Below are 14,990 nucleotides of genomic sequence, written 5' to 3'. Positions count from 1 at the left end.
CCCAAAAATAAATAAAACAGTAACATTCACAGAATAATACCATCCACAGAATTAAAGAACTAAGAGAAGTGGATGAGTGATTTCCAGGCTTAGTGACCACTGGCCAGGTAGCTGCCATCATGCTGCACCTTCTCTTCACCCTCCCATCAACCAGGCTTCATGCTTGGCAGTCACATTAAAAATCCCTCTGCCGTGGGCCACACCTCTGCTGTGGTCCTGCTGCCACTTCTTTGTTCAGGCCTTAGCATCACTCAGACACAGGTTTAAGGTTTCTTAATGGGTCTCCCACCTCTCCCCTTGTAGTTACCACCTTTCTACAGTAAGAGGCTTCATCAATTAACAGCCCTGACATGTCCTTCCCTGGCTTCCTGCTGCCAAGTTACAAATTCTGGGCACAGCCTGCAGGACTGCCACATGGCCCCAGGCTTCCACACCAGCCTCCTGCTGCCCCTGCCCCACCCTCCCCATAGCCATCCAAACACACAGTTAGTCTTGAATTCGCTCTCATACACTTTTGTATATGAGATCCTGGATCCACCAGATCCTGGAGGCTCAGGAGCTCTTGTGAAACCTCCACCCTCTGGAGCCCCCACAGCACCAGGCTGACTGTATCTCCCTGTGCAACCCTTAATACAGTGTGGTTCTCGAGGACAGACTTAGACAGCATTTGTGGGCAACTGGTTTTTGGCAGAGGGACCATGACCATTCAATAGGGGAAAAGGAATGTGTTCAAAAAATGGTGTTGGAATAACAGGGTGTCAACCCATAGAAGAATGAAGTTGGAGCCCTACCTCACACCTTATGTACAACTTAATTCAAAATGGACTAAAGACCTGAAGGTAAGAGCTAAAACTATAAAACTCCTAGAAGAAAAACAGAGGTAAATTATCATGACCTCGGGTCTAGCAATGTTTCTGAAACATAACTCCAAAAGCACAAGTGATAAAAAGAAAAAAAAGAAAAAACCCATAAACCAGACTTCACCAAAATTTAAAACCTGTGTTTCGGGGATGGGGATAAAGCTCAGCTCAGCGGTAGAAGAACCAGCATGCCTGGGTTCAGTCTCTAGCATTACAAAAACAAATAAACAAAAACCTTGTATGCCTCAAAAAAACACTATCAAGCCAGGCTTCGTGGTACATGCCTATATTCCCAGCAGCTCTAGGGGCTGAGGCAGGAGGATTGTTGAGTTCAAAGCCAGCCTAAGCAACTCAATGAGACCCTGTCTCTAAAAATATACATAAAAAAGGGTTGGGGATGTGTCTCAGTGATTAGGCACCCCTGGGTTCAATCCCCAGTACAAAAAAAAAAAAAAAAAACCCACAAACTATCAAGAAAGTTGAAAAACAACATATCGAATAAAATTCTGCAAATCATACATCTGATTAGACACCTATAGACTCCTTACAATTAAATAATAAAATGAAAACCCAATTTTAAAAGAGCCAAAACACTTGAACAGACATTTCTCAAAAAAACATGTAAAAATGGCTAATAAGCACATGAAAATACATTCATTATCCATCAGGGAAATGCAAATCAAAATTTCAAATTAATACCATTTCATACTCACTAGGATGGCTATAATCAAAAGAACAGATAATAAGAAATGTTGCTAAAGAAAAATCAAAACCCTCACTGTACCCTCAGGTACTTCGAAAACATTCTGGCCATCCCTCAAGTGTGGAATTACCATTTTACCCAGCAACTCCATTCCCAGGTACATACTTAAGAGAAAAGAAAATAGACACACATGTAAAAACATGGCATGCTGATGTTTACAGCAACATTAGGCATAATACCCAAAAGATGGAAAACAACTCAAGTGTCCCTCAACTGATGAGCAGATAAAGTGTGGTGATGGACACGTTACAATTCGGCCCTAAGAAATTCAGGATGATACATGTTACAACGTGGATGAATCTTGATGACCTTGCACTGAATAAGCCAGCCATGTATGTGGTTCTACTTATATAAAATGTCTAGGACAGGAGAGCTAAGAAGAGTGGAAAATAGATCAGTGGTGGCTACAGCTAAAAAGCTTCCTTCTTGGAGTGATAAAAATGTTCTAATTAGATTATAATGATAAATGCAAAGGTTTATGCAAATATTTTGCACTTCAAATAGATGAACTGTATGGTATGTGAATTATAGTTCAATAAAGCTGGAAAAAAAACAAAAAAAAATACTTATACACAAGAAGACAAAAAAGGGGGGGCGGGGAAACACACTTTGGTGTCAGGAATTGTGGGTGCAAAAACCTATGTCCCTTGCTCAATCTGTGTGGCTCCCTCCACCACCTGTATAAAGAGTGTAATAACAGAATCTACTCCATAAAGGGACTGGGAAGGCAGTGAGGGAAAACGCATGAACAGAGGAAGACAGTGGCTGGCACACAGTTTAGACTCATGAAAGAAGACAGCCTTGAAATACTAGGAGATGGGGGAAGAAAAATAAAAGGGAAGAGACAATCATAAAGACAAAAGAAAAGAATATTAAGGTCAGATTTTCTGCCAAGATTGCTGGTGAAATTTTTTGCTGCAAAATGAGTTACCAAAAAAAAAAAAAAAAAGAACTTTGACGGTTTTAGGGGGCTTTGAGTTCCAGAATTAGAAATGCTGAACTGTGGACTTAACAACAAAATAGGGCAGAGAAGGCAGGCGGCGGCCACGCAGCGGCCCTGCAGCCAACCTTAGGCAACACAGCAGCAGGGCGCCTTCCTAGGGTGCACACAACCCACCAGGGCCCCGGGGGAAGGAAAGGCGACACTGCGGGCTGACGTCCGAGTCATCCGTCTCTGCACGGAGGCCACCGGCCAGCTGGAATTAAGCTGACGGAGGCCAGTGCTCTCCGACTCCACCTGGACAACCACCATCACTTTCAGAGCCCCGCGGGCGCCTCTCAGCCCCGAACCCGGTGGGCATCACCATGTGACCCCGGGGGTCGCGCCTGCCCGCCGGGAAAGCAAGGCTCGCCAGTTCCCTCCTCTTCACCGAAACCAACCGTGAAGAACCGACTGCACTTCACGGTCACTTTCCAGCCAAGCGCCCCGACGCCCAGAGAGGCAGGGAACGCGCGCAAGGTCACCCAGCGGTCCCGGGCTGGATGGGACCCTCCGCCCGGACTCCCGCAAGCCCTGGCGACCCCCGGCTCCCGCGCCCCCTCCCCGCGCTCACCCGTCGACACACCGCACAGCGCAGGAAAGCGGCCCTCAGCGCGCACCGCCGCCGCCATGCTGAAGCGCGAGCCGCGCCTCCTCCCTCCGGGGCAGCTGGTCCTTCGCCTGCCGCGAGGCTCCTCGTCAAACGGCGGGCCCCAGCCCTCGGCTGGAGGTGCGAGACCCGAAGACCACGCCGTAGCCCATATCGGGTTGGAAGGATTATCCGGATGGGCCACAAGGTAGGTTGGGTCAGGCGTAGCCGCGGACAGCTCCGCGGGGTCCTCGCGCTAGGGCCCGGGGGCGGGGCTGGGGCGGGGCCAGCCCGGGGCGCGGGTCGGCGAGTTGGAGGTGGCCGCTTGTGAGCGCCCGGGAGGTCGGGCTGGCGCAGCGAGCTCTCCAAGCTACCCAGGGCTGGGACCCACGAAGTGTAGGGAGGATCCACAGGGTGGATAAGACAGGGTGGAGAGATTGAAACCCGCTCCAGGAAAGCCCTGGAGTTTTGCAGATGAAGTACTTTGCTCGAGTTTCACAGGCATTTCTGCATTTATTCTGATTCCAACGTGTGGTCGTCACACACGCGTATCCCAGGGTTTTCCCGTTCATCTCAGGCTCCGCTTTATGCAGTCTGTTCTTGCACAAATGATGCACAAACCTGCCACAAAGGACGGCAGGAATGTGTTGTGAGAAACGGACTCCTGCTCAGATAGTCTTTAACGATCGATCGGATCAAGGTTAGAATGTTCAGATATACAGAAAAGTAAAAATGGTGGCAGAGCCTACCAAGACTGACATAGTTGGCTTGGGGTTGTGGCTTAGCGGTAGAGCACATGCAAGGCCCTGGGTTCGATCTTCAGCACCACGTAAAAATGAATAAATAAAACAAAGGTATTGTGCCCAACCACAACTAAAAAATAAATGTTAAAAAAAAGAAAAAGTGACACAGTTGTTGTGCATTGCTGACCTTTGTGGCTAAGTGAGACAAGCCAGTTCAGTATGGACAGCCCAGGTCAGATCGGTGGCAACTTTCTGGTCTGTGTTGTGGTCAAGCCTTCAAATGCTGTAAGGTCACTAGCAAGTTTGTTTTTTATTTTGGTTGGCATGTTGTTTATACCTAAATAATTATACATTTGAAATAATTATACATTCACAGGAAGTTGCAAAATGAGTACAAAAAGATACCCATGCACCATTCACCCAGTTTCCCGAAATGGTAATATTTTACAGAACTATAATGTGAAAACCAGGAAGTTGGCATTGATATAACCCACTGAGTTTGTTCAGATTAATCAGTTTTGCATGGACTCATCTGTGAAAGTGTGTGTGTGGAGTTCTATGCAATTGTAGCGTAAGTAGACTTATGTAACCACCACCACCACCATCAATGTACAAAACTTCTGTCTCCACAAAGATTCCTCCTTTCATCTGTAGAGACACTCATCCACCCTCCGACCATCTGGAAGATGGCAACCACCAATCTATTCTTCATATCTATAATTTTGTAAACTTGAGAACATTTAGTTACTACCATCCCACTCACAACAGAAGAAATTCATGTGTTGACATAAGATGAATAAAATTTATTTATAGATACCATTCAAATGTAGAGAGAAGAAATTGAAATAAAATATGTATTTCATTAAAGATTAAACTGAAACAAATACAAAAATAAAAAAATAAATGGAGTCACATAGTGTGTGATGTTTTGAGTTGGCTTTTAGACTGTTGATGTCTATTCAAGTTGTTTTATAGTTTCTCACTTTTATTACTAAGTACTTATTATTACTGCCACTTGTTTAACCATTTGCCCTTTCTAGCATATTTGGCTTATTCCCAGTTTGGGCCTATTCCAACCAAAGCTATCATAAACACTCATGTACATATTTTAGACATTTAAACTTTAACAATTGTAGCAAATACATGTAAACTTTACCATCTTTACCATTTTAAGTGTGCAGAACAGTGGTATTAAATAAATCCATATTGTTGTGCTATCATAATCACCTTCTGTTCATAGTATTCATTTCCTCTGTGCTGGATGTGGTGGCGCACACCTGTAATCCCAGCTGCTTAGGAAGCTAAGGCAGGAGCATCACAAATTCAAAGCCAGCCTTAGCAGTTTAGTGAGACCCCATCTTGAAATAAAAACAATAAAAAGAACTAGTGATACGGCTCAGTGGTAGATCACCCCTGGATTCAATCCCTAGCACTGGGGGAAAAGTTCTTTACATTTTGAAAAACTGAAACTGTACTTACCAAATGCTAACTCCCCCTTCCTGTCTCTCAGCCCTACCTTACCCCTTTATGTCTTAAGAAGTATGCCTACTCTGAGTACCTCATACAAGTAGAGTCACACAGTATTTCTCCTTTTTCTGGTTAATTTCGCTTCAGTAGCATTTGGCAGAATCGACCTTTAGAGATCAATAACATTTGCATGCACATGCGTGTGCACACACATATAACTCCATATATATGTCATGTATACAGCTGTTGCATATATATAACTCCATCCCTGTGGTGTTTATATAGTCACTTGTCAAGGGGCAATTGGGTTATTTCCACCTTTTGTCTATTGTGAATAATGCTGCCATGAACATGCGTGTATGAGCATGTCTTTGAGTCCCTGCTTTCAATTCTCTGAAGTGTATACCAACCCCATACCTATTTCTGCATGGGCATAAGATTTCATTTCTCTGGAATATGCCAAGTTCTAAGATTCCTAGATGTATGGTCGGTATATGCTCTGTTTTTAAAGAAACTGCCAGCTGGGTGCCGTGACACCTGCCTGTTCTCCCAGTGGCTTGGGAGGCTGAGGCAGGACGATTATGAGTTCAAAGCCAGCTCAGCAACTTAGCAAGGCCCTAAGCAACTCGGTGAGATCCTATCTCTAAATAAAATATAAAAAAGGGCTGAGGATATGACTCAGTGGTTAAATACCCATGGGTTCAATCCCTGGTACCAAACAACAAACAAAAAAAACTGCCAAACTGTTTTTTCAAAGTGGTCTTAGCATTTTATATTCCCATCAGCAACGTGTAAGAGATAGATGCTCTCTGCATGCTCACTAGCATGTAGTATTATCACCTTTTTAAAAGCTGTTCTAGCGGGTATATAGTGACATTTCCTTATGGCTTTAATTTATATTTCCCTAATAGTTAATAACACTGAACTCCTTCCGTGCGTGTGTTTTTTTCTTAACCATCTATCTGCATATCCTTTTTGGTGAAATGTCTGTTTGTATGTTTTGCTCATTTTCTAGTTGGATTATTTGTTTGTTTGTTTCTTTCTTTTTTTCTTTTCCCCCCAGTACTGGGGATTGAACTCAGGACCACAAACATGCTAGGCAAGAGCTTAACCACTAAGCTACAGCTCCACCCTGATGATTTCTTTTACTGTTCAGTTACGGTTCATTTCTTTCTTTATTCTAGGCGATTCCATTTTCAAATAGATAATTTGCGAATATTTTCTCACAATCCACAGTTTGTCCTTTCATTCTTTTAGCAAGGCCACTTGGCCATTCACCAAGCAACAGGTTTTTATTTTGATAGTCCAGTTTATTAATTTCCCTTCATGCATTGTGCTTCTGGTGTCATGTCTAAGAACCATATCCCTAATTCATGGTCTAAAGCTTGTCTCCTGTTAATTTATAAAAGTTTTGTAGTTTGGGGCTTTACACTTAAGTCTGTAATCCATTTTATTTTGTTTTGTTTTCTTTTTGTAAGATGTGTGAGGTTGAAGTCGGCTTGCAGAAGTGTTCAGACAAGCTAGTCACTTCCTCCCGCAGGAGCCAGGGGTCCCCTTATCCTCATTTCTACAAAAGTGCCTCCCACAGCCACTGCTAGTCCACTCTGCACCCACATGCATCCCCATGTTGCCCAGTGGGACATTCTGTATCTTCCTTTTATAAACTACTGTTGAGCTCATCTGTCATTGTGTGGTCAGCCATCCACATGGCCCTGGAGCCATTTTTAGTGTGTTCCCAGAGCTGTGCAACATCATCACTGTCAATTTTAGATCACATTCATCACTCCAAAGAGAAACCCCCATACCCTCTGCCACTCCCCTGATCCCCATCTGCTACCCCAGCCTGAAGCAATAGCTAGTCTACTTTCTATCTCTATAGATTTGCCTCTTCTAGAAAATTCCTATCAATGCAGTCACACATGGTCCATTGTGGCTGGCTTCTTTCACTTAGTATAACATTGTTGCGGTTTACCCATTTTTGTTGCAGGTATCTGTACTTCCTTACATTTTATGGCTGAGTAACATTCTGTTTGCTTGGATATACTACATCTTATCAATTCGTCAGTTGATGTACATTTGGGTTACTTTTGCATTTTGTCCATTATAAATAATGCTGCCATAAACATGCATGTACAACTTTTGTGTAAACATGCTTTTGTTCTTTTAGATATGTACCTAAGAGCAGAATTGCTAGGTCACATGGTAACTCTGCCAGACTGTTTTTCAAAGTGGCTGCAATATTTTACAGTCCTACCAGCAATGCTTAGGATTCTGATTTCTCGCCAATAGTTTTGGAGTTCAAGCATTACTGTTTTAATCTGATTGTCTTTTATTATCCAGTTTTATTGGTTCTTTGAATATTTTGGATATAAGCCCCTTATTGGTACATGATTTGTAATTATTTTCTTCCATTCTGTAGGTTTTATTTCCATTTCTTAATAAGTATCCTTTGAAGCATAAAGACTTGAGTTTCAATTGTGTTTTTCTATTTTATTGCCATTGCTTATGCATTTGGTGTCATGTCTAAGAATTTACTGTCAAATCTGAGGTCGTGAAGATTTGATCCATGTTTTTTTCTAAGAGTTCTTACATTTAGGTCTTTAATCTATTTTGTGTTCATATTGACGAGATGTGGTTCAACTTTATTCTTGTGCATAGGCCCTCCAAGTGTTACATCATCATTGGTTAAGGGAAGGGAAAAAAGAAGAAAAAGATAAGGAGAAGAAAGGAAAGACTATTTTTCCCCTATTGAATGGTCTTGTCACACTTGTTGAAAATTAGCCATCCATAGACATGTAGGTTTACTTCGGAGCTCTCGATTCTATTCCATTGATCTACAACATCTGTACCACACTATCTTAACTGCTGTTGCTTTGTAGTAGGTTTCAAAGTTGTGAAGTATGGGGTTTTCTACTGTGTTATTCTTTTTAAAAGTTATTTTGGCTATTCTTGATATCTAGCAATTCCATGTAAATATTAGAATCAACATGTCAATTTCCGCAAATAATACAGCTGGGATTCTGATAGAGAGTGCTTTACTGTATAGATCAGTCATCTTGACAATAGCATGTCTTCTGACCATGAACATGGGATGTTTTTCCACTTCTCTTTTATAACTTCTTTAATTTCTTTCAACCAGTGTGTTTAGCTTTCAGAATATAAATGTTGCACTTCCTTTTTTATTTTATTCCTAAGTATTTTGTTCTTTCTGGTGACATTATACATGGAATTGTTTTCTCAATTTTATTTTTGGATTGCCCGTTGTGCATGTACAGAAGTAGTAGTGATTTTTGTATATTGATCTTGATTCTAGCAATGTTGTGGGACTCTTGTATTCTAATAGGTTTTAGTGGATACTTAGGATTTTCTGTGTACAAAATCATGTCATCTGTGAACAAAGAGGTTTTCACTTTCAGCTAGCTAATTAGCCTCTTAGGGCATGTGTTGTTCTCTTTCTCTCACATTTCTTTTTACCACTCTAGTGCTCTGGATCCTGACATTCTCTAGCTTTTAACAGAAGGGGACACTCACAGTTGTCTTTCCTTAATCACAGAATCTCTGTAGCTCACTTGGATTTATTAGAAGTTCCAATTAAGAAACCTGTCTTATTATTTGTTGATGAATCCTCTCTCAGAACTGAAACTGGAGGTTATCAAGCAGAATACATGATCACTAATTTGAATTCTCTTTAGAATATAGTCGACCTGAGAGAATGTCAGACCAGATGGCAAAATGTACTGCATTTACTACACAGAGTTTGTCAACTCATGTGCACTGAGAGTAGGTTTGCGTGGCAGCATCATGTGACTTTAGGATGCTTTGAAAACAAGGAGGGTTTCCTAACCTCTGCTAGAACCTCCATAAAAATGAACAAATTAAGGAACATGTAGATGCAGCTTCCTTCTTCTTAGAGGAGCGGCTGTCATCAGGGCTGTGGCCCATGCAAAGTCAGAATGAGAAATGGCACCATGATTGTGAAAGGAAATGCTCTAGCAAGCAGTTATGCCAAAGTAGCAGCCTCAGCCAAAGTTATGCTCCTAAATGGACCCCAAAGAGTAAATCTAGAGTGATTCAAAGAGAGTTTTACACATTATCAACGTGAAGACCCTGGTTCTGAAAAAAGAATAATATTAAAAATTATAACCTTCACTTGGATAAACTCTAGTGGTCCCAAAATGGCTGCTTTCTGGTATCAGATTATTTCAGATGGATATTATCTAAATTTCTCCATGTAGTTGCCCATCATAATACAGACAACTTGGTCACTATCTTAAATTAGTATTGGAGAAGGAACTTTTAAAAGGGAGTTTTTTAACAGGTTATTTTCAGATTATGGATCACCTGTCAGCATAATTCTGGAAATCTTGTAGAGGTGGGGCATGGCCAGGAGCCAAAGCCTCTGGGGCCACCCTGCACACCTTCAGGTGGGTCTTACCCAGCTTCCATTCTTAAAGAGTTGCAATATGTACGCACCAATGTATATCTGTTTTCAGGATGAGCTGAAGCATTTCCTTGCTAAACATGCACAGTCCTTACAACCACTAGCAGCTGCTTGGTTTTTTTCCCCCAACCTGAGGCTCCTAACTTTCATATCAAGTGATCAAGGCACATATTTTACAGGAATCATTAGAACTCCATAAGGCATTACCCCATGTTTAAAAATGACACTGTTTTTACCATACATAATCTCCCAGAAAGCTTGAAAGAACCAACATTATTCTTAAATTAAAATGAGCAAATTTTTCAGAAACCCTTGAACTCCTAGCTAAAGGTTTTACTCACAGAATTCCTTATGGCCATAAGATTCACTCACTTGGGACACATCAGTTCTTCCCCTGAGAACTGGTACAGTAAGGCCCACTTACTTAGGAGTTTTGCCTCCAATGATAAATCTACACTGCTATTCTCAGGCATGGAAAAGTACTGCAAAGGACTTGGGTCTAGTTCCTTCCCACAGCATCTTCCTAAAGACCCTCTTTGTTACATTAAACCACAAGATTTTGTCTATTAAGAGTCACAGGGGAAAGGTTGAACCTCCTTGCAAAGGACCTTTCAAGGAACCACTAACAAAAGTATCACTAACTCTGGAATAAGTTATTGACAGCAGCTCTCCCTGGGATACAGATCTGTGTCTGCGTTGGCACAGGAAGTGATGGGCTGCTGCATTGCTCTGGATTTCTCATTGGCTTGACGTGGTGGCATCTGCGCTTCTTTCTGAACTTGGATCAATGAACAGGCTAGACATCACATTAAAGAGAACAATTTGCTCCATTCTTCTGCACGGCTACCATTTCTTATCAGATATTATGAAGATGATATAACAAGATCATGTGCTATGGTGTACATGAACAATGGAACATTCCCCACGTGGTGAAGATAGCATCTCTAGTGGTCCCTGAATTGGCCAGCCTCTCTCCAGCAAGAGAATGAGCAGAAGGGGGATCCATAAGCACACAAGCGGAAGATGGCCACACCACTGAGCCACAGGTCTGGCTCACACTTCTTCAGCAACCATCCTGGAAGCCAGAAGGTGACGTGTGCAGCAGTCATCTCAGACATGGCCTGAACTTGGTCAATCACTGCAGCTCCTCTGTCTTTTGCCCCCACTACCAACTCAGGACCAACCATGGAAAGTCACATATCTCCCTGAAGAAGCCACATGAGATGTCCTGCTCCCAGCTAGGTCAGCCCAGTTTTCCATGCCCACAGCTGTCAACCTGGGGCACACCTGAGCTTCCTTTTATTATTATTTTTTTCCATTGTAAAGGTGTCTCACTCCCTGCATGCATTTGGATGTCTGCTGCAGGTGGAGGTGGCTGATGACTTGGTTATAGGAACCTCTGAATAATCTCTGACTGCTCTTATTTAAAAGGCCTTTATTTCCACATGGGCAAAGCCCTTCCTCTTCTAGAGAAGAAAACCAAGTCCCAGAGAAGGTCATTGAGGTGACCTCCAAATGTCTTGGAGTATTTGGCACAGATTCCTGTCCCCCTCTTCTTCCTTAGTAATTGTAGCTGAGCTCACTCCTGCTGTGTTAGACAAAGACTTTGGTTTCCAGTCTCCTCAACAGGGAGTCTGTAAGCAGGAGTGATACACTGCAGTTGTTTATTGAGGAATGTCTGTAATCTTCATGTTTGTTACATGTTTGTTGGGGACCGCAAATCAAGATGGCGCCTGGCAGTTTACCAGGAGGAGTGGTTTGTAAGACAACGCCACCAAGCCATTAAGTTGGTGGGGATTCCTTATTGGCTGACTGTTGTATCTAGATAATGCTAATTGAGTCGAGCTGTGTGTAATCAGTTAGGTATGTATACCTCTGAGGTTCTGCAATAAAGTGGCTCTTACTACCTTGGGTGCCCACTATCTTGAGTTCCAGCTCAGTTCCCACTGAGTTTTCCCGAAATGAAGCAGTTCCCGCTTCAACCTTCAAGTTGCTTGTCACCTCCCAGTTATTTGGCCCAGACAGACTGTGGTACATGTTTAGTTGAATAATAAGTGAAGAAGAATTTTTGACTGATTTGTTTTAAGGTGGGTGCTATGTAATAAAGTATTTGACCGATCCTTGTTGCTGGTTCCTTGGAATTTCCTGAGCAACAAGAGAGCCCTTGGACCATGCATGATATGCAGAGTGGCAGCCTAGCCTTGCCAGAATTACCAACCAAATGATTCGAGGGTTGGGGCTTTGAGCCATGTCGTATCAGTCCATCCTCTAGGGAAAGGAAGGGGGCTGGTGACTGGGTTCAACTGAGGGGTCAAGGATAGAATCCACTATATCTGTGTAATGAAAGTCCAATTAAAACCCTGGACACTGATGCTCAGGTGAGCCTCCCTGGTTGGCAGTACTCTGTGTATTGTCACACATAAGTGTGCAGGTAGCCTAATGTGCTCCTGGGAAATGACAGGAGCTTTGCATTTGGAAGTTCCTAGACCTTGCACAATTTACATCTCTTCCTTAGGCTGGTACTACTGGGTCTCTTTTAGCTATCATTAAATTTATGATGACAATGTAATATTGTATGGTGGTGCATATCCATGATCCAGTGAGTCCAGAGGCTGAGGAAGGAGGTTCTCAAGTTCAAAGGCAGACTCAGCATCTTAGAAAGGCCCTAATCAGCTTAGAGAGATCCTGTCTCTGATGAAAAATAAAAAAGGGTTGGGTTGGGGATGTGACTCAGTGGTTAAGCACACCTGGGTTCAATCCCTGGTACCAAAAACAAGCAACAAAAACATAGCCCTTTGTCCTGAGTTCTGAGAATCATTCTAGTGAGTTATCTAACATACAGGGGTAGTGGGGACCCCTGAATTTGTAGCCAGCTCTCAGAAGTGAAGGTGGTCTGGGGACTCCTCAATCTGTGAGGTCAGCCTTGTAAACTACCATGTTTTTAACCCATGAAGTTTATCCCAATTCTGAGCAGTTGGCATCAGAAACTATTACAGTGCAAAATCTAAAAGCACTCAATTTCTATTACACACACACAAAAACACACCACACTATCCTAAAGATGAAACTATGCTAATCTATTTCTGAATTTGAAAAACAGGAGGCACCATTACATTTTTCTAGGGAAAAGTTTAATTGGCAGTTTTCTAGAAGGAAAGCTTTTCAACTAGTACAAAAATATGAAATCAGCCAGGTGCACTGAGAAAACGTGAGAAAGTCAAATTCTTTTTTCAAAGTAACTCCCAACTGGTGAGAACCCACTGGAAGCTCCCTTCTCAGAGGAAGCATGAGACATGACCTTCAGCAACTGATAAGAGTGGTGAGATGATGAACAGAAAATTACTTAAATGGTTATCACAAGACCAGAGAACCTCTGGAAGGTGTGGTCATTCATTGTGGCTCTCCACACTTTAGAGATTTAGTAATTTACCAAAACATTGAATCATCTCCGTAATTCAGTTTTAGAACCCCCCCCCCCCGTCCCCATAACATTGTGGTCACTCTCATTTGCCATTCTCAGGACACCACTAAATCTCATTTGTCTCTGAAAAATGTCCTTCTCTGGACATTTCCTAAGGATAAAACCATATAATATGGACTCTGATATCTGCCGTCTTTCATTTAGAATAATGTTTTTGAGGTTTTTATTTTTTATAACAGCCATATTTTAGTGGTTTTCATCTTAAAAGAATATTTCATTCCAAAAATTCCAAATCTAGTAGCATGCAGTTGCAATGGGAATTGCTTCTTGCTCAGATACAGACTACTTGTGGCCTCACAGAGAAGGTAATGTGCTACAGAGAAACAAGGACAAAGGGTGTCCTATGTCAAGGGCCTTCAGTCTCATCCCCAAACTACAGCTGAACCCACGGGAGGAGGCCAGCCCAGGAAGGTCTGCAGGGCAATGCTCTCTAAAGATCCATCTCCTTAGCCTAATCATGGCTGGGCTAGGTCACTGATGGCTGTCCACCTGCTCAGCCTTGTCACTCTGGAACCTGTGACACCAGTCCCCGTGATCCACAGGATGTGGTGACCAAGGACAGGCACAGTTAAACACTGGCCTCCGCAGGTAGAAGGCACCAGGCAGGCCATTTTCAGCTTCCTTTCAGCTCATGTGGTGGATTTCAAATCTGAAAGGAATTTTCCTCACATTCCTTCAGCTCCCAGGGTTTTTCTCTGGGGTGAAGAATTGATGTATGTTGAGTTCTGAGTTATACTAGTGTGTTTTCTCAGTTTTACCAAATTCAAAGAGTTGCTCTAGAGTTAGGCACAATGGCATGCACCTGTAGTCCCACACACTGAGGCAGGAGGATTGCTGGAATTCAAGACCAGCATGGGCAAAACAGCAGGATCCCATCTCAAAACAAAAATCTTAATAATACTAACTTCTAGCATGGTAGACTAGGAGCTTGATAGACCCACTTGCCTAAAAGGTGACTGTTCTACAAATTATCCAGTATAACAAAGAGCAGAAGAGCCAGCAGAGGCTCCCCACATGGTCCACATTCCAGGGTTGTAACCAGCAGGGGGAGCTCTCTGGCTTCTGAAGGGATGGCTCCACCCCCGACACACACACCCCAAGGTTCTCTCCAGTATGAATTCTCTGATGTGTAATAAGGGGTGAGCCCTGATGACGGCTTGCCACATCCACACCTCCATCTTTCAAAGGGTATATGGCTTTGGGATTTTTATTTTATTTGTTTTGATACTGGGGATGAAACCTAGGGCCTCACATATGCTTCATAAACTTTAGGATATTTTAAATATAAGATTTAAAGGGACTTTTTTAGATGGGAATTTTAGATTAGAAATAAAGTACAAGTGTACTTTAGGTTAATGATTGGTTAGGAGACTTAGAGTCTGGTTACGTAGCTTGGCATTAGTTAATAAGAATATAACATATCTCGGGAAAAATAGTAAATCCTGGGAAAATCTGAAAAATGTAAATTAGTGACGTATTTTATTAATGATTCTGTACTTTTAATAATTACACAACTGAAGGTCATATCCTGGAAAAATGTAAATTAATGTTACATTTTTTTTGTACCCCAAATCATGGTTAAGGAAATGTCATGTCTCGGCAAAGTTTTAAATTATATAATCAATGACGTATTCTGAATCTATAATGATGAGAAAAATTGTAATAAA

The 14,990-nt window shown here is 42.3% G+C and overlaps 1 protein-coding gene across 1 annotated transcript in view; it reads right to left on the bottom strand.

Annotated features, from left to right (window-relative positions):
• Nucleotides 1–3,333, bottom strand: part of LOC101963126 (small ribosomal subunit protein uS5m) — a 34,472-nt gene extending 31,139 nt beyond the window's left edge. The window contains 1 exon segment of the mRNA XM_078035478.1: nucleotides 3,177–3,333. Coding sequence (XP_077891604.1) covers nucleotides 3,177–3,234 — 58 coding nt within the window. The 5' untranslated portion in view covers nucleotides 3,235–3,333.
• Nucleotides 3,334–14,990: the final 11,657 nt, after the last annotated feature.

The sequence above is a fragment of the Ictidomys tridecemlineatus genome, chromosome Y, assembly GCF_052094955.1.
Source record: "Ictidomys tridecemlineatus isolate mIctTri1 chromosome Y, mIctTri1.hap1, whole genome shotgun sequence".
Lineage (NCBI taxonomy): Eukaryota > Metazoa > Chordata > Mammalia > Rodentia > Sciuridae > Ictidomys > Ictidomys tridecemlineatus.
Note: the sequence above shows the minus strand (reverse complement) of the source record. Positions and strands in the feature narration are given on the sequence as shown.